This window comes from Macrosteles quadrilineatus, unplaced genomic scaffold, assembly GCF_028750875.1.
Source record: "Macrosteles quadrilineatus isolate MER2022 unplaced genomic scaffold, UCM_ALF_1.0 Scaffold_6__1_contigs__length_79288215, whole genome shotgun sequence".
In the NCBI taxonomy this organism is placed as follows: Eukaryota; Metazoa; Arthropoda; class Insecta; order Hemiptera; family Cicadellidae; genus Macrosteles; species Macrosteles quadrilineatus.
Window position 1 is genome coordinate 48187076 of NW_026542599.1, and position 27069 is coordinate 48214144.

Consider the following 27069-nt stretch of genomic DNA (forward strand, 5'->3'; position numbering starts at 1 on the left):
CATGCCAAATTTCAGCCCAATCCGACCAGTATTTTTCGCGTTCACTTGTCACAAACATACATCCATACATCCATACATCCATACATCCAAACTTTCTCATTTATAATATTAGTAGGATATGCACGTATAGGGGCCTAATGTACCTATTACCAAATAAAATTGTAAAATACAATTTGTTTTATCATCCACATAATATTTCCACGTTAAATTCTTAATAAAAAAAATCTACAATACGGAAAAATTTAGTTAAAATAAATTAATAAATTATTCACTAAACTTTTTGGATTTATTTCATATGGAAATTTGAAAAATAAAACGCTTGATACAATAACAAAACAATACATTCATATTTAAAACGGAATACTTATTATAAAATATAATAACAATGGAAAACTAACGTACATAATAATAACTATACAATATTGACGTTAGCATATCAAGCAGACATGCTCGCGGTAGCTACTCTTAACATTTAGGTTAATAACATTTCATTCACAAAATTACCCTCCAGTTATTGCCTTTCACACGACCTTTTCATCTGCTACGTAGCAAATTGAAACATTGCCAGTACAAAAGAACCTTTACACGATTGAAAACAACGAGATATTCACTTTTAGCCTTAGGTAGCAATTAACATGTTTAAGTATTAAAAATAATTGGTTATATTTGTGTAATTTGTTTCTAAATTTTAAATACGTTGGATTTAATGAAGTTCGTTGGTGTTTTTGACAATCATGTTGCAATATAACGTTGAGTTTTTCCATGAGTTACAAACCGGTAATCTTTGAGTTGACTGTTTTAAACTCATTGTAAGTATGACTGTTATTCGTTTTGAAATAACTTCTGTAATACTCTGCAATTGCTTGGATTCAAGCAGCATGTACACTAGTTTTTTTTTCTTAAAGTGAATTAAATATTTAAATGAGTTATTTATTTCTTAAACTTCTTATCGTTTAACCATACAAATGTTTTCGCTCAACAAAAAGCAATGAATATAACGGACAGCTTCACGTTAGGAAATTTAGTTTATGAAAAATTGTAAAGGTCTGCTTTCAGGTTGATTCACAATATTGGTAAAAAGTTGGCTAAGAGGGATTTTCCTCTAAACTCTTCAGAGCCGCTCCAACAAAAATTAGTGTCGTGAATATATTTGTTTTTAATTTTAAACAGAAACGGGTTTGAAATTACTAGTTTTTTACGTTAAAGAATAAGTGTAGGAAAACTTGTTTTCATCATCGATCTAATAAAAAAAAATATTGGTGTTTACTTTCAGATCTATATGAATTTCAGAAATCTTTTTAATAGGAACTAATGTTTAGTCCTGATGTGGATAGTGATTCACTTTAGCAGAACTCTTCTATCTTCAAAATTATATTTCTTTACTCAAATTGACTTGTAAAGTCGATAAGTGACTCAATCTTTAAATTAAAAAAAAAAATTACTACTAAGAATAAAATGGTCAATGCGTATAACAAAAGCCATTAAATAGCAATTACCTAGTTTGACTCAGTCTGCATGCTATTTCGTCCATTGCATGCACGTGGTGCAATAATGATGTACTCTGAAGTGCAACTGAAAGCCTCAAATCTTGCATAACGCTCTTTAATGAATACAACGAGGTCGTTTGAATTGAAGCATTATTTTAACATAACTGGTTGACCTAAAATATTTGAAGTATACAACCTCCGACTAATTGGTTCTCTAGTCTGTGATACAACATTTGTTCAATTAATATAGTTTGAATATGTATTTTATATTGATATATATATATATACACATATATACTGGGTGAAAAAGTCCTGGGGTGGTTAAATGTTTCAAAAGGTAATAAACATAACTTGGTACACATCTACTGGGCATTAATGTCATTTTAACACATTCAGTGATGCATTACCTTCTCAGAAGGATGGCTCGCTAAGAGTCAGAATAAAATCTTAAAGTAAGCACAGGTCAATATGCACATCCAATTAAAGGTCCTAATTATTATTGTTGAATACAATGGAATACAATGCCACGGATTTGAGCTCAAAAGAATAACTGAGTAAAAAATGGCAGATTAAAAATATCTTTAAACGGCTGCTATTTTCGACTCGGTTGCCAGTTTCAGTTAAAATTTGCTTCATAGTATTCTTCCTGTAAATACTTTTTACTTGATGTGCATATTAATCTATTCTTATATTTAGGATTTTCTTATGACTCCTAGTGGGCCACCCCCCTGAGCAGGTAGCGCATTACTGAATAATGTGTTAAAATTATTCCAATGCCAATTAGTGGTTTCCCAATTTTAAAGCTCTGCGTCTATTACTTTTTGTACTTTTTGCTAATTTAACTGTTCCGGGACTTTTATTCCACTCTATATCCTACAGACCAAGTATATGCACTAAAATAAAATAAGAAATTTATTTTTTTTCCATTTTGTCGCATATTTTTGTAATTTACTTAGATTCCTGTATGTAAATCACACGTTGTTGTATATGCAGACTAATAACCATTCATTCAATACCATTTCATGTAAATAGGTACGTAAGTTAGGACGTTGTCAATATTCATATTGGTTCCTGTATATTACACACATTACACATCCAATTGCATAATTTATTATTATCCCTTAACTTTTATTACTTGTAAACTCCAATAAATATTTAATGGAATGCATCAAAAGTTAAGAAAGTAATCTTGTTATGGATACATACAATTCAGCACGTTTAAAATAACTTTTGAAATAGATTATAAAAAAATATTTTGAATATGTGATATGTTTTACAAAATCTTATTCAAATCTATGATTCTTTAGATCCAAAATATAATACTAAAATTACAATCCCAAGTAGGAAGTAAAATACATGTGGTAAATCAATGTAGAAAAACTATAAAATTAAAAATAAGAAAATTAATACGTAATACGGGACTAGGATTTAGACATTTATGTTATGAAACTAATACGCTATAAGATTTTTTTAATTCAGCTCTTTGCTACGAAGGGATATTTATTTTCCAAGGCTCATTTAGGTGTGTTTTGTTCTAGAGCTATGTTTTAGAAAAAACGCGGCTAGGGTAATGGAGTTAATGTGGCGTGACGAAGAGTTTTATCTTTATTGGGCAAGAGGCAGCGTTGCAGGCAGACGGAAATACAGCTCTTGTAAGAGTGGTTACACATTTATTGCTCAAACATAATTTATACTGGATTTGTTGGTAATGCAAATATTTTCATGAAAAAAAATGAATGCTGAAATCAATCAATTACGTGGGGTCAAGAATGTCAATCTGAGAAACTATTTTTGGGATCACATAAAAAAACCTGTAAAGGGGTGTAAAAGCATAATTAAATGATCTATTTTCATCATTGAATATCTTAAAAAATTAAATTATTGAATAAAAAACTATTCAACTATAGCTATAGTTTATAGGAACTATAATGATAAGATAAAACACGACACTGGGCTAAGCCTTGAAAACCCTCATAGTTGGTGTAAAATGTTTAAAATCATTTAAATTATTTATAAAACTAATTAACACGACACAACGTTCTAAAGATAAACACATATTTACCTCGTTGCTGCAGCTTATAAATAACACCTACAGAACAGATGCTATGGGTGATATGCATGGATGCATATCCATATGCATACGTCCAATATAGCATGACTTTTCTCTATATGGATACTGATGGATGCTAGCCATCTTCATTTGCATTATTGCAATAGTAGTCATGCAATTTTAATATTACATCGAGGATTTTTTCCACGGTACGATTAAGGTTTTAGAATCTTGTTTTAAAATACGGTAGGTAATTATATATTCACGCAATTATCTTGAAAATAATTTTAATTTCAAAAGGAATAATTTTAACTTTTTAAATTTGCTATACCAGTTACATTAAAACAATATTACACAAATTTTGCAGTTTTTAAATTTTAAAAGTCGTACATAGTGGGTTATACAGGGTGAGTTTTAAATGAGTTCCCCCCTACTTTTTTTTACATTTCTTAAGATATCAACTCAGAACCATGTCAGATCATTGTAGAGTAGTAAGTACTTCATTTTGACTGGGTGGAAATTTTTGGCCGCCATCTTGGATCCACCATATTGGATACAAAGTTACTTTTCCAAATGTAAAGGTAGGGTTGTGACCCACCGTTTCAAACTAGATTTTTACGCTGAATACTATGCTGCAATCCGTTTTTAAAAATATTGAACCATTCTAAAGTTATGAGAACTTTTTATAACTTTATTTTTAGCCCATTATAACATTGTGCTTTTACAAACTAAGGCCATAATCTCAAAATAGTGCTAGATAAAGATAAGTGGACACCACCTTTCATATTTGACCTATTTTCAATTGGTTATGACGGATGTATTTTTTTCAGCCGCCATCTTAGATCCGCCATTTTGAAATGAGATAAATTATTTTAAATATGAAGGTGATATTGTGACCCATCATTTTGAACTAATTTTTTATGCTGAGCTTAATGCCGCAATCCGTTTTTTGTTATCAAGCTTTCTTGTTCAAATATTACAATTATTTTATTTAAAATGTCAATATTTCAAAAACCAAATATGCCAATGAAAAACGGATTGCGGCATTGAACTCAGCATAAAAAAATAGTATAAAATGATGGGTCACAATACCACCTTCATATTTAAAATAATTTATCACATTTTAAAATGGCAGATCCAAGATGGCGGCTGAAAAAAATACATCCGTCATAACCAAGTGAAAATAGGTCAAATATGAAAGGTGGTGTCCACTTTTCTTTATCTAGCACTATTTTGAGATTATGGCCTTAGTTTTAAATGTACAATGTTATAATGGGCTAAAAATAAAGTTATAAAAAGTTCTCATAACTTTAGAATGGATCAATATTTGTAAAAGCGGATTGCAGCATCGTATTCAACGTAAAAATCTAATTTGAGACGGTGGGTCACAACCCTACCTTTACATTTGAAAAAATAACTTTGTATCCAATATGGCGGATGCAAGATGGCGGCCAAAAATTTAAACCCAGTCAAAATGAAGTACTTAATACTCTACAATGATCTGACGTGGTTCGGAGTTGATATCTTAAGAAATGTAGAAAAAAATAGGGGGGGGGTATTTTTTAATTTGACTGTGACCCAGTTTTAGTACGTTATTTGATTGGCTAAACGTCTTGACGTTGCTTGAACAATAAAATACTGTTAAGGATAAACACTATAGTAAAAAATATAAATTTTGTACCAGTGTTTTTTGAGTATACAAATTTATAAGACGTGTCAAAAATGGAAAATTACATAACACAAAAAAGTTAAACACATTAATCATATAAAAACATTTTTTTTAAAATTGTATAAATGATCGTTCAATATTTAAATAACATTTTTAAATAAAGAAACTGTAAACGAAACTGTCTTTATCTCTCTTGTCAGTAGTTTCATTTAGCTAAGTAATTGTATTTCTCCTTAACGTAAACCTAGTTTTGTAAAGTAGGGCATCGAAGAAATCTGGGAACTTATCAATTGATTGAATCTTGAAAGCATCCAGCATACCAACGACAACAAGAAGCTTGTCATTTGCTGGAAACGCTTTTCCGTAAATGCAATTTATTCAGTAGAAATAAAAACACTTATGGTTATATTTAATACCACTGTTGTACACTTGTTTTATCAATTTTACTTTCATTAACAATCAATTGTAAAATAGTTCAAAAATTACTAAAGGTTGGTTAAGGAAAGTTTTACTTTATCAGTTGATATAAATCAAACTACTTTATTAGGATGATTGTTCAAAACTGTTCATATAATTGAGAAATGGGCCATTTCATACCACAAAATACGTTTATTTAATTCATCCGTAGATGTAATGTGCTTAGAATATTCTTATATGCTATATCAATAGTTTCTGATTATCGTTTAGACGAGCATGATCTATAGTGTGTATGTATCAATAAAAATAAGTTCTACTGACAAAAATTGATTAATTACGTTAGAAGTCATCAGAATATTCTATGAAGAGATTGGACGTTAACAAGATTGGATGGCGAAAGATTGTTTGAAAGGGCGCACAGGAGTGCCACACCTTCATTAAGGGAACCTCTGAGGGCTCTACATTCAGTAATTGGGTGTATGTTCAGTAGTTGGGTTCTATTGAAATGGTCAATGGGCAAAATACCTACTTGTTGTATACATTATCTGAATTTAATTGTAATAGAATTTTTGTAAAATCTTTGGGTTATACCAGTACCAATGAACTGTGCCATTTGTTCAATTGGTTTGGATTGTTAATACAACTTAACAAATACATATTTTACAATCACTCATTTTCACTTCTATTGTTTGGGTCAAGGAGAGTTTTAATTGCCTCTTGTGTAAGGCTGGCAATTTAACATATTTCAATTTGTATCACGCGCAGATCTTAGGTTGTAAATAAAAATCAATATGTAAACTAATAAATTACATAAGTATTTATGCCTTAATGACCTAATACAATACTTTATAGGTTGACGCATAGTGGCATCCACATGTTTTCCGTGTTGCCCGTGGTATCGCTTGTGTCATTGTACTTCTATTAAGTAAAATGAACAAAGTTTAATGTTTTCATTACAAAGAGTAAAACAAAGTTTAAACGTAAGTTGCTATAGAACACACTCTATCTATCTATATGTATATAAAGAGGGGGATTAGTGAGGAATATTTGGTATCATTAAGACGATCTAATAATGTAATAGGTCAAACTAATATAAACTCGAAAAAATTAAAGCACTAGGCCAATTTTTGAGCAATCTATGTCGGTTTGTTACCCGCTCTACTTTGTACCGTTTTACTTTTAACCTTGTTTACTTTTAAAAAACGACGTGTTCCCAAGAACGAAAAGACAATGACGACGTCCGCCTGAAGATGATCCCGTGAGGATCGAAACCGGTCGCCTTTCAAGGTAAAAAAGGATCACTTGACAGCAGGTAATTTCACCAGTACACGTTGTTATTGATCAGTGATTTGGAGGCTCAACTCAAACAAAATGAAGATAGTTTTAATCACCTGATGGGCCAAATTATATTGTTACATTAATAAAATTATAAAATAAAAAGATTACTGCCTGTACCCTCCATATTTAGGCCCACGACAATAAATATAACACAACTAAAGCTATACGAAGGGAAATATTTGCACAAAGCAATTTTTCATTATACATGATAACTGATGACCAAATGAGATCGGGCAACGTGGTCCGACCCTTTCATAACATTGGTTTTGGCGTAGGCACCTGGGACCTATACATGGGATCGAAAAATGGATAGCTCACGAGTTAGAGGGCTCACGGTGGTTACAGGCTTACAACAAGTTTTAACAAAACGGTTACTGCTTTACTTTAAAATAAATGACAAAATCGTTTAAATATCAAATTCATAAAATTGTATTAATTTCAATTGAGAAAACAATCCAAATGGATTGTATACTTCTTGCTGTCATGACGACAAGGTTACGTTGCCAGTTTCATAAACACACCCATACAAAGTTTATTGACTATAGAAGTCACCAAAAATTAAGACATTTTAAGTCAAAATAAGAAGCTTCAACAACTCAATTGTTATATTAGACCATTAATGATAATATTAAACCAACCACAACAGAAGGGCCAACCTTAAGAGAAGGGCCGTATGTGTAGGTGTTTCATGGTAACGTTCATCACAGAATTGGAATTATACCTACGGAATTACAGTAACTACGTCATTTATTTTTATGATCCAGGAGAGGCAAATCAAATACCCTGTTCCATAAGAGAAAATGGAAATTGTTATCCAAATATTATACCAGAGTTATCTAAAATTTTCAACAAACAAATCCATTCTTTCAAGCTTTAAAAACTTTAGGACAGTTATTAATATAAACTCCGCTAAACAACGTGGGGATGTGCTGATGCTGGGCTTATACTCTGGCTGACAGACAACATGTTAAAAGACGTTACAATAGACCAGCATTCCAATGGCGTTGCTGCTATCTTCAAGGCAGGTGATGGCTGTCCGGTTGGTAATCCAGAGTTTGTAGTATACATAAAAAATAGAGCTCCTGAAATGGTTGATATCTCCCCACTTTTTAGGATTCCCTTATGGAAAAATCCGTTGGTTCGAGGGATGCCTCAAATCGAAGAAAGAGCTACTGCTCAAAGAAATAAAGTTACCCAACTCCAACTTGCTTCAAACTTAATGATCAGTAAAAAGCTAACAAAGCCAAGAGCGGAAATGTACGCGATCCATCATGATGCAATAGATGTTATTTAAAATGAATTTCCATCATTTTCAAACAACTCTAAGCATCTTACTACGATTGATCGAATCCAAGCTTCAAGTTTGTAATTTTTACCATGTGGCTCGCTGAGCCACAAGGTGGGACTAGTAGATATTATATTTAAAAGTATTCATTATATAGGAATCGTTTATTTAAATGGATAGCACCTACGTTATAAAACGCAAGTAAGAAGATAACATTTGTTTTATGACAATCGAGAAGAAGTAAGATATCTATGATATCTATCAAATACAAAATTTATACAGCTAAAAACTGTACCCTTCGGTGTGGTGTACTGTTGTACAATCACGGTTTTTTTTTAGTTTCGCCTAAATTTATCACGTCATGTTTTAGCTAAAATCTTACTCTTTTTCGTCTAAATATTAGTGGATTTTATTTAACTTTTACTTATTAATTTTTATACATTTATTTCCGAGGTAGTTTTAAAGAATACATATAATTGCAAAACAATATAAATATATGGTATGCGTCATTATTGCAGTTTGTAATGCCTGTGCATGTTATACCAATGGGAAAGATGGCAAGGGAAATAGCTACAGTTGCATATGCATATGTATACGTCTAATATAGCATGACTTGCTATGGATACTGATATTGAGGCCATCCACATTTGCATTATTGGACTGAGGCTGATCAATGTTTTAACACTTCATCAGGCGTTTTCAAAATAAAATTAAGACCGTAGAACCATGTTTTAAAACTTAGCATGTACAGTATTTATATTTTCGTTCATTATCTCACATAAGTATAAAGGAAAGAAACAGCTTAGGTTTTAAATAAATCCTACGACAGTAATCATTTTGTTTTGTTATTCTGAAAGTTGCTTAAACACGTCAGGACAGTTCTATATTATTACAAAAGGGTTTCATTTAATTCCTTACCTAACGTGCTAGATTTGTAATAGAAAAATAAAAATTTTTTTCAGTACGATAGTGCATTTTCAATCCTAAATATACCTTAAGTTATGGAGATGAGTTTTGCTTAGATAGCAGCATTGGTATTTACCTGACGGCGAATGTGTCAGGCAAAAAACGAGAAAGCAACCTACGCCAATAGTTTGATATTCCTGATAAAATATATTTTATGAATAAAAAATATCATTAACATATAATATTACAATTTTATACCAGTGTTTTATAGTGTATACAAAGTGTACGAGAGGGCAAAAATACCTTTAGTCAAATTAATTATTAAACATTCTATTACATTGGTTAAATAAAGTAAGCACACAGTACCTCCCAAGTATCAATGGATTTTGATAAATAAATACATTTTATTTTAGCATACTTTTATTCCACCTTAACTGTACCTTAGTTTTGTCAAGTAGGACACTGAAAAAAGTCTGGGACTTATCAATTGATTGAATCTTAAAGCCATCCAGCATACAAATGACAAGAACAGTTTGTCTTTCACTGGATTTGCCAAGCTGCAGGAAATAAAGTTATGCTATTATCAAATACAGCTATTGTAACTTAACTTTATTAACTTTGATTTAACGACCAATAGTACTACAATTATTGTAAAAGCGAATTTTGGGAAATTGTGAAGGTTTACTGGATACTGTTAACTACAAAACCAGCTACTTAGAGTAGTTAGTTGTTTGAGATCACTTGTAAACGTTATAAGGAGTGTCATGTGATACTTTTAATACGTTTGCTTACTTCATAAGTCCTTGAACTTTCGTATCACTACGTTTAGAATTCGCAAAGACAACCTTTCCCCACCTTAATTTTGCTAGCATTCACAGTGGACTAGTTTAGTGTAGCGTCTTTTCTCGATGCGGAATACATTTCAATTTTTTTTTTTTTTTAAAGAATGCAAAGAACAAAATAAGGTTATATTAAAATCAGCAAGTAGTGTTATAATAAAACAAAGCAACTATATTTTTAATCTTTATGTCAATAATCGTCTTACACAAGAATTTCACTTCCATCTGTCTTATAAACTCATAAAGATAAAACTTTAGCATCATGGTACATTGCCTACGTTACCCTTATAGCGTTTAGCTATTAGCGTTAGCTAATAGCATCAGTTTAGAATGCTTATGCAACAACGTGTTGATGAAAATACGTAGTACATTTGGTATGGTTACATATTATACAACAATAAATGTACACGGTTATATTTACAAAAATGTCTGTTACATATTTTTTAATGTTTAAATGACATGATTAATTGATTAAAGAAATGCACAATTTAAACTCACTGTTGTAGCTCAATAGTTTGATTGAAGATTTGACCCATTAAAAAAAAACAAAGGTAATATTTACAACTAATGGTGAATTTTGTTATTTCTTAGGTACAATTTCAAATGTCTATAATATATATAATATATATAATATATATATAATATTATATTATATATAATATTAACATATAATAATTATATATATATATATATATACAAATACAAATATATTTATTATGAAAATTACAACAGCTTGGCCTCACCAAGTTTATAAAACTTGTCGGTGAGGTCCAATTGATACAATATAGGCTAACAAAACAAATAATTTACATTTTTTTGTTCCTTTTTTTGAACAAAGATTTCTTAATGTACTATATTTCTACGGCGGCTTGTGGCAGGCACTTTAACTTAAAACAAAGTAGTTGGCAGCATACTAACAAATCTAAAATGTAGTGACATAAATTTTGCCTTATAATATACGGAATTCTTTTGGATTGCTCATATTTGGTCCTCTTTGTTTTTCATGGTTCGTAGACCATGTTTGAACTGTTTGTTTGTTTGCACAGCAGACTGGCACTGGCAGCGCCGGCCGAGCTGAGCCAAGGCCACACTTTAGCTGAGCTGACTGAAAAAAAGAACAAAAAAAAAACCTGAAACCCTAGTCGTTTGGTTTGGTTGGACCGAACATAACCTCTCACTCACTGTGAAACGCCCATGCATGCATGCATTCTCACAGTTCACAAAAAGCAGAGAAAAATAATAATAATAGCAATTATAAAGCGTCAGAACTTGTATTTCTTCCCTATAAAATGTTTTAAGTGTTGTGTCCTTAACATAGTGGGTTTGATATATATGTATATATTGATATTGTAATCCAACATAAATGTGATTCAATTCCAAAATTAAAAATTATTGCGTAAAAAATGAAATCAGTAAAAAATTAAAAGCCAAAATATATTCATCGAGAAGAAACGGGACTTTGCATTGTTTACACACAAATCATATTCATTTATCATATATTGCATAATGACGTGTATTATAATCAGTCTATTGCCCAACTTACAAACACGTATATGCTTAGTTACCAATAATATAATCTATGAAAGAATGGAAAACCTTACTGACACAATTGCCCTAGTTTTATAACCAGTATAGAACTATATCAGCGTGTTTCTAAAAGCCTAATAACTGATTTAGACGAAAATTAATTTAGCAGTTACTATTCAATCTAACGTAAGCTAATTACATGCGTTTTTTTTATTAGTTTCTGAATCAATATAATTTCAAACTGTTTATTATTGCAAGTTAGGGTTCAAGTAACATTTGCCGATTCGAAATATGTCCATACCTGAATTTTATTGTATACTGTACAATAATGCGGTCTTAATTTAAACATTTTTTTACAACCGTAAAACAGGTAGCATGATTAGTCATTTTCATCGTAGTACTAACACAGGATAAGATGACTTTTATTGTTTTAGTTTGCTCTTAGTTAATAACCACGATACTGCAATGCATCCGACTAACGTAGAAAATAAATACAGGGTGATTGATATAAGTGTGCCAGCCGTTTTATTCGAAAACCATAAGAGATATCAAAAAAAGTTAAATAGTAACTGCCTTGGATTTTAAAAATTGTGGTCAAGTCGAACATTTTTTTTGCCCCCATTTTTCCAATATGGCCGCCAACTTAGATTTTTCTTAAGGAACACCCTGTATTTCATGATATATTCCGGTAGAAAATGTAATTTTAAGACGATTTTATTCCTGTAATTATTTTCATAAACCTAACCGTTTCAATGATAATAATGGTTAAAGTTGTGAAATTTTGAATAGTTTTTGAATAAAACAGCTGGCATGCTTGCTTAGGCCTTTATCGAAACTCTTTCTTATGCCTAATTTTTAAAACTGTAAACATTATTATCTTTGAAACGGTTAGGGTTATGAAGAAAATCCCAATTATAAAATCGTCTTAAAATTACATTTCCTACCGGAATACATCATAAAATACAGGGTGTTCTGTAAGAAAAATCAAAGTTGGCGGCCATATTGGAAAAATGGCGGCTAAAAAATTTTTTGACTTGACAAACATTTTTAAAATAAAAAATCCAAGGCACTTACCATTTAACTTTTTTTGATATCTCTTATAGTTTTAGAATAAAACGGCTGGCACACTTATATCAATCACTCTGTATAGTGAGAGCCTACAACATATAAAGTTATGATTAATAATCATGTTTATTATTTGAATTTTATAATGACTTATTTTCAGTGCACAAAATAGCTGTTTGTTTACATCGTTGACCTTTGTTAGCTGAGATTGTCCTGTTATATAAATACATTTGCCTTGAAAACTCAAAGACCAAAGTCAAATTGATCCGGTTTTGATCAGTTTAAAATCAAACAAGCCACAGACAACCAAAGCATTCGTTTTAAATGCAATTTATGTTCAAATCCTTTCAAACGCATTGTTTGGCTAACTCTCGTATAGAGACGATGGTTTATATATTTTTATTAGTTTTTAGATCATACACACCACATGAGCCTAAAATATATATTTGATATTTAGTGTAAATTTAAAAACTATCCTGTGTTTGGCAACAAATGTGAGGTGGTTAACAAATGAATGTGGTTAACCGATACATCAGTCTGTGTAAGCATATTGCTGGATGTAGCCAAGCTTGTGGTTACATTTAATATTAGCCGACCATTATTGCTGTGATATCGCCGGTTTATCTATAGCGTATAATCCGAAATTTGATATTGAAATTGCTTTCAATATGACTTTAAAATAACTCAGTATGCGTAAATCCGTGTAAAAGTAAAAATAAGGAGCAAACTAGGCTCTTCTAGTCTTTTTGTGAAATGGTTTAACTTACGACATCTTCGGATCTCATAGAGGAAAGTGTAGGTCTACCTGTAAAAAAGACACATGATTAACATGTATAGCTAAACGTAACGTGAATTAATGAATACATAAAAAGCAAATTTAACCTAACTCTAGTTTAATATTGTCGCTTCCGCCAGAAGCTATGGTGGCCACCTTACTAAAGAAAACAGATAATCGAATATGATATCCACGGTAACATACTTAATAAAAACCGTAAAATTATACCTTCCAGTATTCCGAATTCATCGTAATAGTATTGTTAGTGCATTTTGGAAAATTATGAATAGAAATCAATATTTTTTGTGATCCTACAATAAATGGTGTTAAAGAGAAAAATGCAATAGAAACTCTCCTTTTATAGTTCAATCAGTGTGATTTATTACTGTAATTTATTAATCGTCATGAAGGGAACTGTTTTAGTGTTATTATTGGTATATTGAAATTACATTACTACTGCTTTCTAGTTATCAAGCCCTTGCAAAATTAATATTAACAGTTTATACTGACTTCAAAAATATATCTGTAGAACACATGTCTCTTGTTAACAATGTCATAATATTTTTTGCATTTCCAAAGAAAAAAATATATTTTTAGTTTTTTACCTTAAGTTCTATATTTATTTAATAAACGTCTAAATTAAAACGCACATTTTGGCTCTAACTATTTCTGGTATTCTAGGGTCATAAGTTTTATCAAATGACCCGCCGTATCTATATTGGCGCGACGAACAGTGAACCAAAAAATTGCTGAGCTACTCCCAATTTTTCACACAATCTAAACCAATAAAAAGCAGAATCCCGGTTGTCTAAAAGTGTCCAAGAATATTTTTCGTTTGAAAATAATCTGCTGAAGTTATTATAAAAGATATGTTTAAGTTAAGTTTCAATTTGTTTACTACTTTCATTACTGCTATCGTGACATGATAGGTCTTAACAATATTAAATATTAGCAAAAGTTTGTTTTATCGAGGATTTTAGGAGAGAAACAGTATGACTAAAGACCATACAAAGTTTTTATGAATTGCTGGAATGGAAGTATTGTAATATATTATAACAGTTAATATCCCCCGTGAAATCAACATACCCGAAAACATAGAACGATTACTGATAATATCAAAAATGGTGAGGCGAAAGTTTTCCAGGCTCTTTTTACTAACCACGGATGGCGTTAGCAATGATCTGAGCTAAAAGAATTGTTTCCATGATACAATGAAATTGTTAATGAATATTTTTTCTTTTTAATACCCCAATACAATGATGTTTATGGCTGGTAATTATAAATAATATTGAGTTTTAATTTTGTTATTAATCGTCTGATTTTAATTCCCTTTATGTCAATTATTTATTTGAAGACCTGTAAAATGATACAAAGCCGACTATAATTTGTATTTAAAGATTTTTGCTATCCCCTCCCCTCATCAACCCTAAAAGTAAAGTTTTAAAAATCAACCATCATTATTGTAGCCCCTCGCATCTAAGAAGATTGACGCTGACCGATTTCAAGTATCTCAAAAATTGAAAAGGCTAAAAGGGGGGGGTTGCAATTTACTTTTCAGCCACCCTGTAAAAACATCCTTAAAGATCTTGACATTAATTTTGAGCTAAAGCAATTATCTAATGTTACATTATGAACACATTTTTCTAAAACTAGAATTACATTAAGGTAAAAATATTTGCATATTGTTTAGGTGTATTTCTGTACCGAGTCTAAACAAAATCATGCACCAAGGAATGTTAATAGGTATGAGAAACACAATACTACGCTTATACAATAACATAGGCTTATTAAGTTTAAAGCCAATGAATGTATATAACAAGGGATTTTTAAATTGGTATTTTAAAAAATGATTTCACTTCTAGTGTTTAAAAAATGTAGTGTGCTTAACTAAGTTTACATTAATGATGGGTTTTATATTTTTTCCTAAAGCTTGCACTAATTTTCTAGGACGAAAAGTAGCTAATTTTTGCATTTACTTACTTTGCTGCACTCAGTATTTCAACCAAACAACACAAAAAAGTGTGATTGTTTTAGGCATGTAATACGTGTATGCTTGACAAGTTGGCAACACTGATCAGCTGTTTATACGTCAGTTTATTCGTCATTTCATTTGACCATTGACACAACGACTTAACCTAACCTATAAACCTGTTGTTGCATTTTAAAAATTATTCTCGTTTAACGATTAAATCTAATATTTGACTAATCGTACAACAGTATCCAATAGATTTAACCTAACGTAAAACGTGTTATTTAGTACTTGAAAGACTAATTATTTACAAGTAAAATGTTTTCAAATCAAGAATGCAGTGAAAGTGAGAATAAACTTGTTGTTGTGTGTTAGCATAAACATTACGCTCGAAAATTTGTATTCAGATTTTGGTTCATTAGGTTTGTTATTTAATTCAGACCTTTGTTTGCTTTTTTGTGAAACAATTTCATTTAGGTTTTGATTTGTTTGTGAAACAATTTCATTTACGTTTGAATTGATCACAATATCTTGTGTTACTACATAGTAAAAGTTAACATGTGTATACGTATAGTTGCCCATTATTTATACGCTTTATAGTTACAGTACGAATAATATGATTATAATACGAGCACAACGTCTCTTTGCGCAATAGTTACACAAAAAAACAATCTCCGCACCTAACAAAGACAAATAAGTGCCTTAATACACCGTGTTATTACCGGGAAATTCATCCTGTATAGAAAACGATGACGCTGCGTCAGGTTGGCAAAATGTTTATGGACGTTATTAGCCATAGAACAACATTGACGGAGCAGTATAAGGGTGCTGCTGACCAAGCTTTTTACTTCACAGAGTGTACACAAAATTTATGGACATACTTTGGCTGTTTTTAAGAGGGTATTATGAACACAAATAAAAGTTATCTAGTCCTGTAGTCGTTGCGCTATATTTAATAATATATACGCGAATACAAATAACTCTACAAGCTTATTTAAAAAATATTTATTGATACGTAAGCATTTTAATGTTTACATAGTTTTCAAAAAGGATTGCCTTCATTATTTTCCACCCATAATAAGAATAAGGTATCAAATGATTGATGTCATATTTGACAAAAACTGTTTTATTATGGGGCAATTATATTAGTGATTGAGAGAATGTCAGCTTATAACCGAGGACAGCTGTATAATCACTATTTTAGGCGTCCAGATATGCAAAAGTTCATACATGGTGGCGGAGTGTAGCGTCAGTTCATAACGTTTTGTTTAGTTTGTGTTAGTTGTATAAGTCTACAAGTATAAGTATAATAAGGTATAAGTTTACTTAGCATACTAACTAAATTCCTTTTTCAACATTTTCATATTTTCAATTTAGTTTCAACTTATGTTTCATTACATACTTAATTTGACCTTGGGCCTGTACAAAACTTTAGTCATACAAACTTTTATCAAGATGCTCAAAATTAAGATAATACAAGACCATTATACAGCCAGTGTTATTGTATGGAAGTAAAACATGGGTCCTCTCCAAAAGAAATAACTAACGTTTGATGGTGTTTGAAAATTAGGTACTTTGTAAAATATTTGGCCCAATTTATAAAGAAGGAGTTTGGCGCATAAGGAAAAATAGAGAGCTGCGTGCCCTATAAAAAGAGCCTGATAAAATAGCGCTTATAAAAGCCAAAAGAATTAGTTGGTTAGGTCATGTACTTCGGAGACAGGATGGCACAAGACTGAAGGAGGTTTGTGAGGCCGTACCTACAGGAAGACGTCCTTTGGGTAGGCCTAAATTAAGATGGTATGACCAAGTAAAAAAGGATGTGATCCAATGCCGAGGAGAAATCCGGATGGCGGAGGATAGAGAAGAGTGGAGGAGCCTAATCTACGAGACACAAAATCGACTGAGATTTGTGACGCCCTATCAGTAAGTAGGTACGTACTTAATTTCTTTTCTGTTGTATTAATGTATCATACGCTGCAAATAGTTTTGTTTTCAATAATTAGTTTTTGACTGGCCACCTTTTTATAGCTAATTAGGATAATGTAGAATAGCAATTTTACTTTACGGTAGGATTTGATGTACCTCCAAAATGTTGTGTGACTTTAAACACTAGAAAAGTTGGAAAAGTCCAAAAAATAACAATAGTTACATTTCAGAACCAACGTTATAAGGAATAAAAAACTCAGAGTAATTAATTATGTTTCAACTACTGTTACAAAATATTAATAGGTCGATCGGTGGAACTTGATCTGCATTGATAGATCGAGACGCATTTGTATCCAATTAGTTGAATAATTCACAATCAACCAATAAAACCTATCTGTTCGGTCTGTTTCAAACGGAGACGACCTCCAACCCGTGACCTTGACTTATCAATAAAGGCTGTCTGTTATCAATAAACTGTTGGACAGTCTATCGTCACCTTGATAGCTGCAAATGCAACGTGGAAACCTTCACGTAGCTAAACAGCAAACTAAATTAAAATCTTTTGGAGGAGAAATCCAACAACATATTCAATATAGTTGCATAATGATTTTTGGCTACGGATATTGGAATATATTCAGCTTCGGCACGGTTGAGAACCTCTGTATTCTACTCTATGGTAGGATTTAAATCCGAGTCTCCAAGACCAACTATTGAACTATCTGACTAGTTACACTTATAGAATGAGAAAATAATCATGAACAGCGTTTTCTCCTCATGTATTTTATGTAAAATACAAAACTGTACTGTTTCTGCATTGTTTATTGTAGTAGCACGTAATACACAAATACCTTTGTAAGATAAAACCCCGAATATGTGATTGTGTTAGTTTTATGTATTAAAATATGTATCATTTTATTTAACATATGTATCATAATTAACTGACAGAAAAAAAGAAAAAAGTACGTCTGAATATCAAGTGAGCTTCAAAGTTGAGAAATAAGTATGTTGACGATTTACTTTATTTGAACTGTTTCTGACTAAAAGGTCTATGAGTAAATGTAAAATAAACTTCTCATGGTGTGTTTGAATCACACATTCTAAGTCTTGGCTCGTTGATGTTTATAAAATAAATATGAATAACGAAACGGTATGGATACAAATTTACTTAGAGACATGAGACACAATCCTTTCAATAAAGACGTTACTTTAAACCACATCAAAGTTTGCAATTCTAAGAGTTATGACACAAAACAACTAAAGTTAAATCAAAGACAACAAATCTGTTTGTTCAACTAAAGTTGATAAATTAAGCTGATTTGTTTTAACAACAAAGCCGCTATCAAAAGTGGTAACAAAAACAACGAGTTTTGCAAAGTATTCCAATGTCGTCGACTAAAGAAACATTTTCTCCGCTTTGGTGGTTTTACCAAAACAAACCGAAACTTTGTCGGGATACGAGCTGTTGATATTTATGAATATTAATTAAAACTTGGCCAGTTAATATCATTATCTAGATTGGTTTCGCAGGTGCGTATCCAATGCTTGGGCGTATAAACTTTCCTTTTGCTGTAACTTTTGAAAAGTGCTCATATTTCGAGGGAAATTGTTTTTATTAAATTTTTAGAATGTAAAATTTACGAAATCCTTATCATTTTAAGTATTTTTTTTATTTTAAAAGATAAACTCAGCCTACGTTTTCCATTCACTGTAGTGGCTTTAGTAGCAAGTAAATGATCATACACGAACTAGATTATTTTGATAACATTGTGGAACATATTGTGTTTTCAATTTTTTTCCCATTTAGCTTGTAACATTTCATGTTATGGACGTCGTACTACTATGTAACGTTACTGTAGATAGCAAATTTAGTACGTTATTGTTTAACATGGAATGACCTTCCTACTCGGGGTCGAGCTGTTAACCTTTGAGTTAGTTTAGTTAAATAGACTCATTACATTAGCATACCGAATAATGATTTCTGGATCAATTCTATATTTTATACATAAGTACATGTCTTTATAAAAAACAGTATTTAACAACTCTTATGATTTGGGAAACCATATTATTTAAATAAACACCAACACTACCTGAGTCAGTGGAAACATATCGCACACATTAGTTTTAGGTTATGTTTTCGTCGTGTTATCTTTCCTAAGTTGAGTAAGGTCGTTTTAATCTAAATAGGCCTACACAAACACATTAAAACACATGATTAAATACGCGATGCCATTGAAGCTTATACCTAACTAATATTCATTTAAAAACATTTTTTTAGTGTAAAATCATTTTTTTTATGATTCTACAGTAATATTTTTGTGTTTAATTGTAAATAATAAACTAAGTAGATAATATAGTATTCTAATACTGTATAAAAAAGTAGGACGTTCTGGATTCGTTCGACAATTTGAAAGACATATTTTCCAAATTGTCTCTGTAACAACTCCCCATTTGCTTATTAAATGTATTGCAAACTCTCCCATTCATCGTATTTTTTCCATTTTTGTCATGAAAAGAGGTACGTTTTCACTTTTTAGGTTAATGTCCAATTATATTTTATTTTATAACAGATAATGAGAAAAATAATTTATGAAAAATATAACACATATTCGTTTAAATATTCCATTAAAATTCATTTCTGAGCGTTTATGAAAAAATGCAACTTCTCAATCACCATAAAAAGGTATCATAATGTGATTTATGTATGGAACTACATCAATGTTTAAAGATCAAAACATTGTATTGTTTTCTGTAAAATAAATTTCCTACTTTATGGTTTAGTTTTTTTATTTACTCTCCGAACACTTATCTGACCTGGAGCCTGGTCCTCAATTAATAATCCCGAGGTGTAGGAGATCAGGAGACAAAGAGAGAGAGCGTGCACTAGGACGACATGTGAGGTATCCATGGCAACCACGACACGACCGCCTTCTGTGGGGCACGGCGGGAAACTGGCGTAACTGGGGTAACCCCCCTCCGCACTCCCAGTCCTCCCCTAAGATTCACCCATACCCACTTTTTCAGCTTGATAAACCTGACCAGTCCACAGATGGCATCTTTGCACTCTGTTAGAATGTACTTTGTTATACCAGTTGGATTTATGAGCCTAAAATCCTTTTTGTAAAAACTGTTTTTTTTATTTTTTTTTATTAAATTTTTTTGTAATAAAATACATATTAACTATAAAAGCATCCAAGCTTCTAATTTGGATAAAAGGTGACTGACTAGTGATTAACTGCTGCATCAATACAAATATCGATTTATTAAAACATGGAAGAAACCTTCTAAAGACCCGATGGTGTTTTATTTAAGCACCTAATGTAGGATTATGGTTTGTAAGTTAAGAGAAAGAAACTTACAAATGATTAGTGGTCAGGGAGTATAAGTTTAGATTGAATATTTTAGGAATTTAATAAAAATCATGAAAGATGAAATCATTTTAAAATTTCTGCAATGAGCACACTTATAATTAAATCACTATTCCATGAATCCTACAAGAATTCATTTCATAGCAAATATTAACTATTTAGGTGATATAAATAAAAATGAGTCCAACAAAATGTATGCTGAATGTAGTTATAATGTTAACTATAAGGCTGTAAATATAAGATAGGCCTAGTAAGTGGTGTTTGATTTCGTTAGGTCACTTTACATATCGGTAGAAAATTCGTTACTAAAATGTATTCGTTATTACACATCCAGAAGATCAGATGTTTATTCGACGGTACATACATTTAATATGATTAAAACCACAAGTTTTAAAACAATTGAACAATTTGAAGTATAAAAGATATTCTACAATTCTAATTTAATATAAGTTAATTAGGATATAAAAACAAAGTAAAAAAATATAAGGTTGAGAGTTGAAAGGTAAGGGTTAAAAGAATAAACATGTCGTGCAAGTGATAGCTCCAAAAAAGTTTAATTTAATGCTTCAGATTACACTTTATCACGAACTTAATGTAAGGGCATTGAACCAAAGAACTTTGGCTAAGATCCATCCAATGGTATAATTTTACGTTATAAATAAAATATAAATAATAAAATAATGCATTAAATTTGAACTAAGCAGATTAGGTAGATATTAAACCATATTTTGTTGTGTTTTGGATTAGGTAATTATAAATAGACGTAGGGTCGTAATTTGTTTCCATTTCACGGATACAAATTTTAACTTTTATCAGAAACAAATGGTGATTACTAAGGGACAATAACTATTAGACGCTAACTATTAACTATTTATAATTTTATACAAATTATAAAATAATATCTATTAACCCAACATTATTAATAAACTAAAAAGTTTGATCACATTCTTTCACAGTACTAAATGGGTAGTCTGGTTTAGTAGTCAGGGAAACTATTAAGATGATGTTGTGCATTTTAAAATCAAATACTTGGATATGTTTGTGAAAATAGAGGAATACTAAATAAAAAAGAACTAATATATAATATCATATTCAAAGGTCTTATTTAATTAATGGAAAGCTTTATTGTCAAACAGAGGGGACATTTCGAACAAATATTCCTATCCATTCTCTTGGAATCACATTTGAAGTTTTTGCACATTATATAATCAAGACTGATTTGAATTCCAGTAGGTTTGCTCGATATCACATTTTAATTGCAAATTTGTATTTTTAACAACAGTTCCGACTGATTCTAGGATTGATTTAAAACAGCTAAAGCCGTTTCAACTGAGCAATCATGGTGTTTTTTGTTTACTACTGCTGTTAAATTAAACCAAAAGAATATTCAATTATTAGAGTTTCTGGGTGTTTTTTTGAGGGGGAGGGAATACGTTTTTTCTCAGATATTTGCTTTCACTAATTGGTTGTTTAGCCCATATAAAAAACAATCAACGGATTCCACCCGCTTCAGTTCAAGATGTGCATTGCATAATTTTAAAAATTACTCGTATTAGAAAGATATACAATAAAGGATACTATTGGACAAAGGTGAACTCGGAAAAACTATCGAAATATATGAACACTTTTTTTTGCTCACTGATATTGATCAAAATTACATTGAATGTTTTATCTGGAATATGTTTGTGTTTGTCTACGCCTTTTAAGGATATTTAAAGTTTGTTCATAGTTTTTTCTAACCAATACGCAAATCTTAAGACTAATGTAGACTATACTGTAAAAAAATAATGACATTATACGTAAAACTTTACATATTTTATACATAAAACTGTTTTAAGATTTACAAATGAATGTATTTCAGGAGTGAGATATTCTCTTTACATTCAAATTTAATCTTTTGGATTAAACGTACTCTTGGAATGGTCTTCTTACCTATACCATAAAATGTAGACCAATCTTTATGGGTGAGCTAAACTATTCCATGTCTTCTGGCAATGTATTTAAAATTCCGAGAAAAAACTTTAAATATACCCTAAGATTAGAGTGAGACATTAAGATAAATATAAGCTGTCATCTATAGGCCTACCCTTACGAGAGTATAACACAAAAAAGTGCATGTGGTTCTTCAGCCTTGGCATACAAAATAGTGACTAATAACAAAAAATAATCTTACTACAGTACTTGGTGTAGTAAAATGGTTTTCTTTAAATTCAGGCAAGGAGCTTAAAATAATACTACAGATTTAAAAGCTATGTTTGTTTAGGTGGAAAAAACATATGCAATCACAATAGAAATGACCGGAACATAATACGGCCAGACATTATATTAAATGTTCGGAAAATCGCAGGAGTGCGTACCATTGCACTGATCTCAGTTTACGACTTGTCCCTTATAACTGCTTCGGGACAAAAAAGGGTCAGATTTGGATTTTCGTCCGGAAAATAGGTTAAAGAGTGTGCATATCGTTTACGAGTTAATTATTTTAAATTAATATAATGATTATATACAATAGGAATGGCATTCAATATTATTTAACAATTTGGTATGACAAATTAAATAAACGAACTATTTAATGTTTGTAAAATTTTTATCCATTATCACAGTTTGAACATAATTTTAAAAATAAATAATATCTTTATAAAACGTGCTTATAATGTAATTGTACGGAAAATATTTTTATAATGAGCGTAATTTGATACAATGTTCCATTCTCTACTTCTCTGTAATGCTTGTCTACAAAAATAAACGTTGAATGAAACTCTAATGGCGTCATTATACAACGTAATCATCTCAACACAGACTTTTCGCTATCTGAGCAAAAACTCTTATGATTTTAAGAAAGTTTCCAGTTTCAATTACTATTTACCAATTTTTTATGGACTTATAAGTCAAAGTATAACCAATATGTTAAGACCAACCTAAATAATAAAATGTACACAAATCAAATAGACTTTACAATCGGTATAAGTGTTGTTTACTTTTTTAGTGCATTTTTTGTTCAGTTATAATTAATTGGGTATGTAATGTAATACTTCATTTATCAGTGCACCACCATTAACTCCATCTCTAAAATAGTGCACTGACGTGGGTCTTTATAAAATAAACTTGAGCATTGATTACCGCAAACATAAAACACATATGATTATTCTATCTAACAGTTGAATAGCTAAAGATTTTGTTTTTTCTTAAATTTTGTATTTGCAGCTATTATTTATGTACGGCAACTGAGTATGAGTCAACTGAATCAAAATGCGTTTAATTTTGTATTTGAATCAAACCATAATTTTAATTTTTTTGACTCGTTCAATAAGTTTATTGATGAATCATAAGTATGGCAGTTTTACTAAATACTCATATGTCGTTCCATTTTTGTACCGTTGCGAGCGGAGTAATTCCAGGTTGAGTTCAATCCTTATGAACATGACTATCTTGTATTACGAAAAAGAACTCAATTAAACGAGCGAATATACATTTTAACTTATGGTAAATAAAAGATTGGTCTAAGTTTTTTTTTATGTCGCTTTTCAAAAATAGACCTAATGTTTGACTATACATCGTTTCTATATATATTATATACTGATTCTTGTATTGTTTGTTAAAAAAAAATCCAGCAAATTTAGTTGTAGTATGTAAGAAGCATAATTGATTTATTTTAATTGTTTGTAGTGGTAACATTGTTTCTTTTTTCATTTCCCTCACTAAGTTTGATTTCATTCATAATTCTGTATCTCATGGCAGGCAAATCTCGTAGACATTGTAAGTACAAAATATTATTATCCATTATAATCTAGGAAAGTAAAATCTGAAATTAAAATTTGTATTAAAAATACTATTGAACATGGATATGGGAAAATAATATTCACTGTTGGTTAACCTCAAATTCTAGAATATGTTAAATTAGGTTATAAGTATGTTAACTTGCAAAAAGCACATTGTACGAAAGAAAAGGGTAATTGAAATTTATATTTAGAATAGTTATATTAGTAATATTTATGCATTTGTATATTTTTTTACAGACGAGTTCCTGTATTAAAATAGAGTTCTACGGAAGGTGAACAAAAAGTAAGATTGTTTCAATTAAATAATTAGGTATTTAGGACTGAGATACAGAGATATAATTTAACTAAATGAAAAGTATATATTTGTGATGATTTCATTTATTTTATTAATAAAATGTCAGTGGTGTACACGGAAATGAAATGGCTTCTTTTTAACTTAGGCTAAATCCTGAAGTTATATAGTTCTGTATTATAAATTATTACATTTATACTTGTTTATTGGACCTTACGAGTATAAATATATGCGCCACTCTGCTATACAGAACAACAAAATATAACAAAAAATCTGGAAATCACTATAGCCTACTTTTAAAGTTTTATCCAAGCCTAATTTGTACTAGCCTAGAGTGAAATATTACATTACAGCCTAATTACTAAATGAGCATGAATCTATAGCAAGATAATTTCATAAATATGTCTAAATTTAACTTGAATTACCTTATCAAAGAAGAGCTAACATATGAGCTCTTATCAAGAGGACAAGATATTATCAACAATGATGTTCAGAGTTTAAGGAGGCAATTAAGGTTATGTCAAGACGTTCCAACAAATGTCATTAATTTGAAAGGGAAAATTATACTTAAAGATGAATTTGACACGATAGAAAACAAATTATATAGTGTAGAGGAACTAATAGGTCAGTGCAAGGAAGCAAATAGCAACTTATTAGTAGCCAAAATCAAGGCTAAGCTAGCCCATTTAGCCTTAAGAATTTCACATATGAAACTGTGTAAATTAGAAGAATCCTTTACGAATAGACTTACTGAATATGTGGATAAATTGCAAAAATCCACGTCGCAATTTGAAGCTATCCTAAATGACATCCCTCAGGAGGAGTTGGCGGAGTTTGAAGAAAGATTAAACACCTCTATTTTGGACGAAGAGGAAATCGACTCAGAGATAGATAAGCATGTTATTCACGGTAGACAAACATCTTCTACCCCTACCCAACATAACACACAGACATTGGAAGTCGTTCAAGATTTCAAGCCTATAGAAATTCCATTTAACAATCGCCTTGGTCCACAAATACAACCACGAGCAGGCCCCTCTCAAGAGATTGAAAATGTAAATGTATTCGGAAAAATTAAGAATCCGTTAGAAAATTATCTCCAAAAATTCAGGATCTGTAATGGATTAGAAATCTATCCTCTGCTGGACTTTTTAAGAAACCTAATAACCATCACCATCGAGACCAATCTTACTTCACACCAACTGTTTGAAATCTTGCCTACATATACATCTCAACCGCTCACGAATAAAATATTAGAACACAAGAACACAAATCAATCAATAGACCAACTACACACAGATATCATAAATACATTCATACCAATAACACTGAAGGAGAAACTGAAACAAGAACTTATCTTTAGACCGCAAAAAACAAACGAACCGTTGTCAATCTACATAAATGAGGTCAAGACAAATCATCAAGTATTGAAGGGAAATCTCACTGAAGAAGAATTGGTTTGTTTCATCAAAAATGGCATCCATCCGGAAATCAGAAATAAATTAGTGTTTGAAAAAAATCCGATAACCTTCAGAGACCTAGACCAACTGTGCATAAACCTAAACAACGTTAATTTTAATGATTATGTCAGACACAATATGTTTTCTACAACGTCAAATACATCATCAGGACATATGCATAATAGGTCAATTGAAAATCAGGGAAATCATGGTAATGGGCAAACGTCAAGTGGGACCTCATATCCACGAAACAGGGTTTGTTATAACTGTGCTAGACCAGGTCATACAGCAAGACAGTGCTTCAGAAAACCAAAAAACTCATAAACTTGGGAGGTGTAAGAACCGAACTTCACGTATCTTATCCTCCCAGAAAACAAAATGTTAGTGATAATACAAATCATAGTTTCGCATTCAAAAATGAATTAAGACAACTAATTAAAGGGCACAACAAATTAAAGAAACCTAGCATAACTAAAACCAAAGGTAAAACAATACATTCTTTACCATGCATGCAAATAAAATTAACTGGGAATATACATGTAAAATCTCTACTCGATACTGGAGCCAGTAGAAACTTTATAAGTAAAGAGCTTTATGACAAACTAAACGCAGTAAATAAAATTAGAGGAACTAAGAAATGGACTGATATAATGTTAGCTGCAAATGAAGAACCGTTGGACATCATAAATGAATGTAAGATAAAAATCAAGATAAGCAAGTATTCCTGGTATGAAAAATTTTTGGTGATAAAACTAAACTATTATCACATGATAGTGGGAGCTCCATTCATTCGGAACAAAGGCCTAATTATCGATTTAAATGACAACAGCTGTTATTTTAAATTCGCACCTACAGACAAAATAAAGTTGTGTGGTGATGAAAATTGGCAGAAATTAGCAATAAATAATATTCATATC

General features: G+C 30.9%; 1 protein-coding gene across 5 annotated transcripts in view; it reads right to left on the reverse strand.

The window, feature by feature from the left end:
- LOC128996530 (very low-density lipoprotein receptor-like) overlaps positions 1 to 27069 on the reverse strand; it is a 588560-nt gene that overhangs the window by 35863 nt on the left and 525628 nt on the right. Inside the window, exon 1 of one of the 5 annotated variants that reach the window (XM_054421915.1) lies at positions 20068 to 20186. The exons of the other annotated variants lie outside the window; for them this stretch is intronic. Within the exon in view, the coding sequence (XP_054277890.1) occupies positions 20068 to 20161 (94 nt within the window). The 5' untranslated portion in view covers positions 20162 to 20186. Of the gene's footprint in view, positions 1 to 20067; positions 20187 to 27069 lie in introns of those variants that run through there. 5 annotated transcript variants of the gene reach the window in all.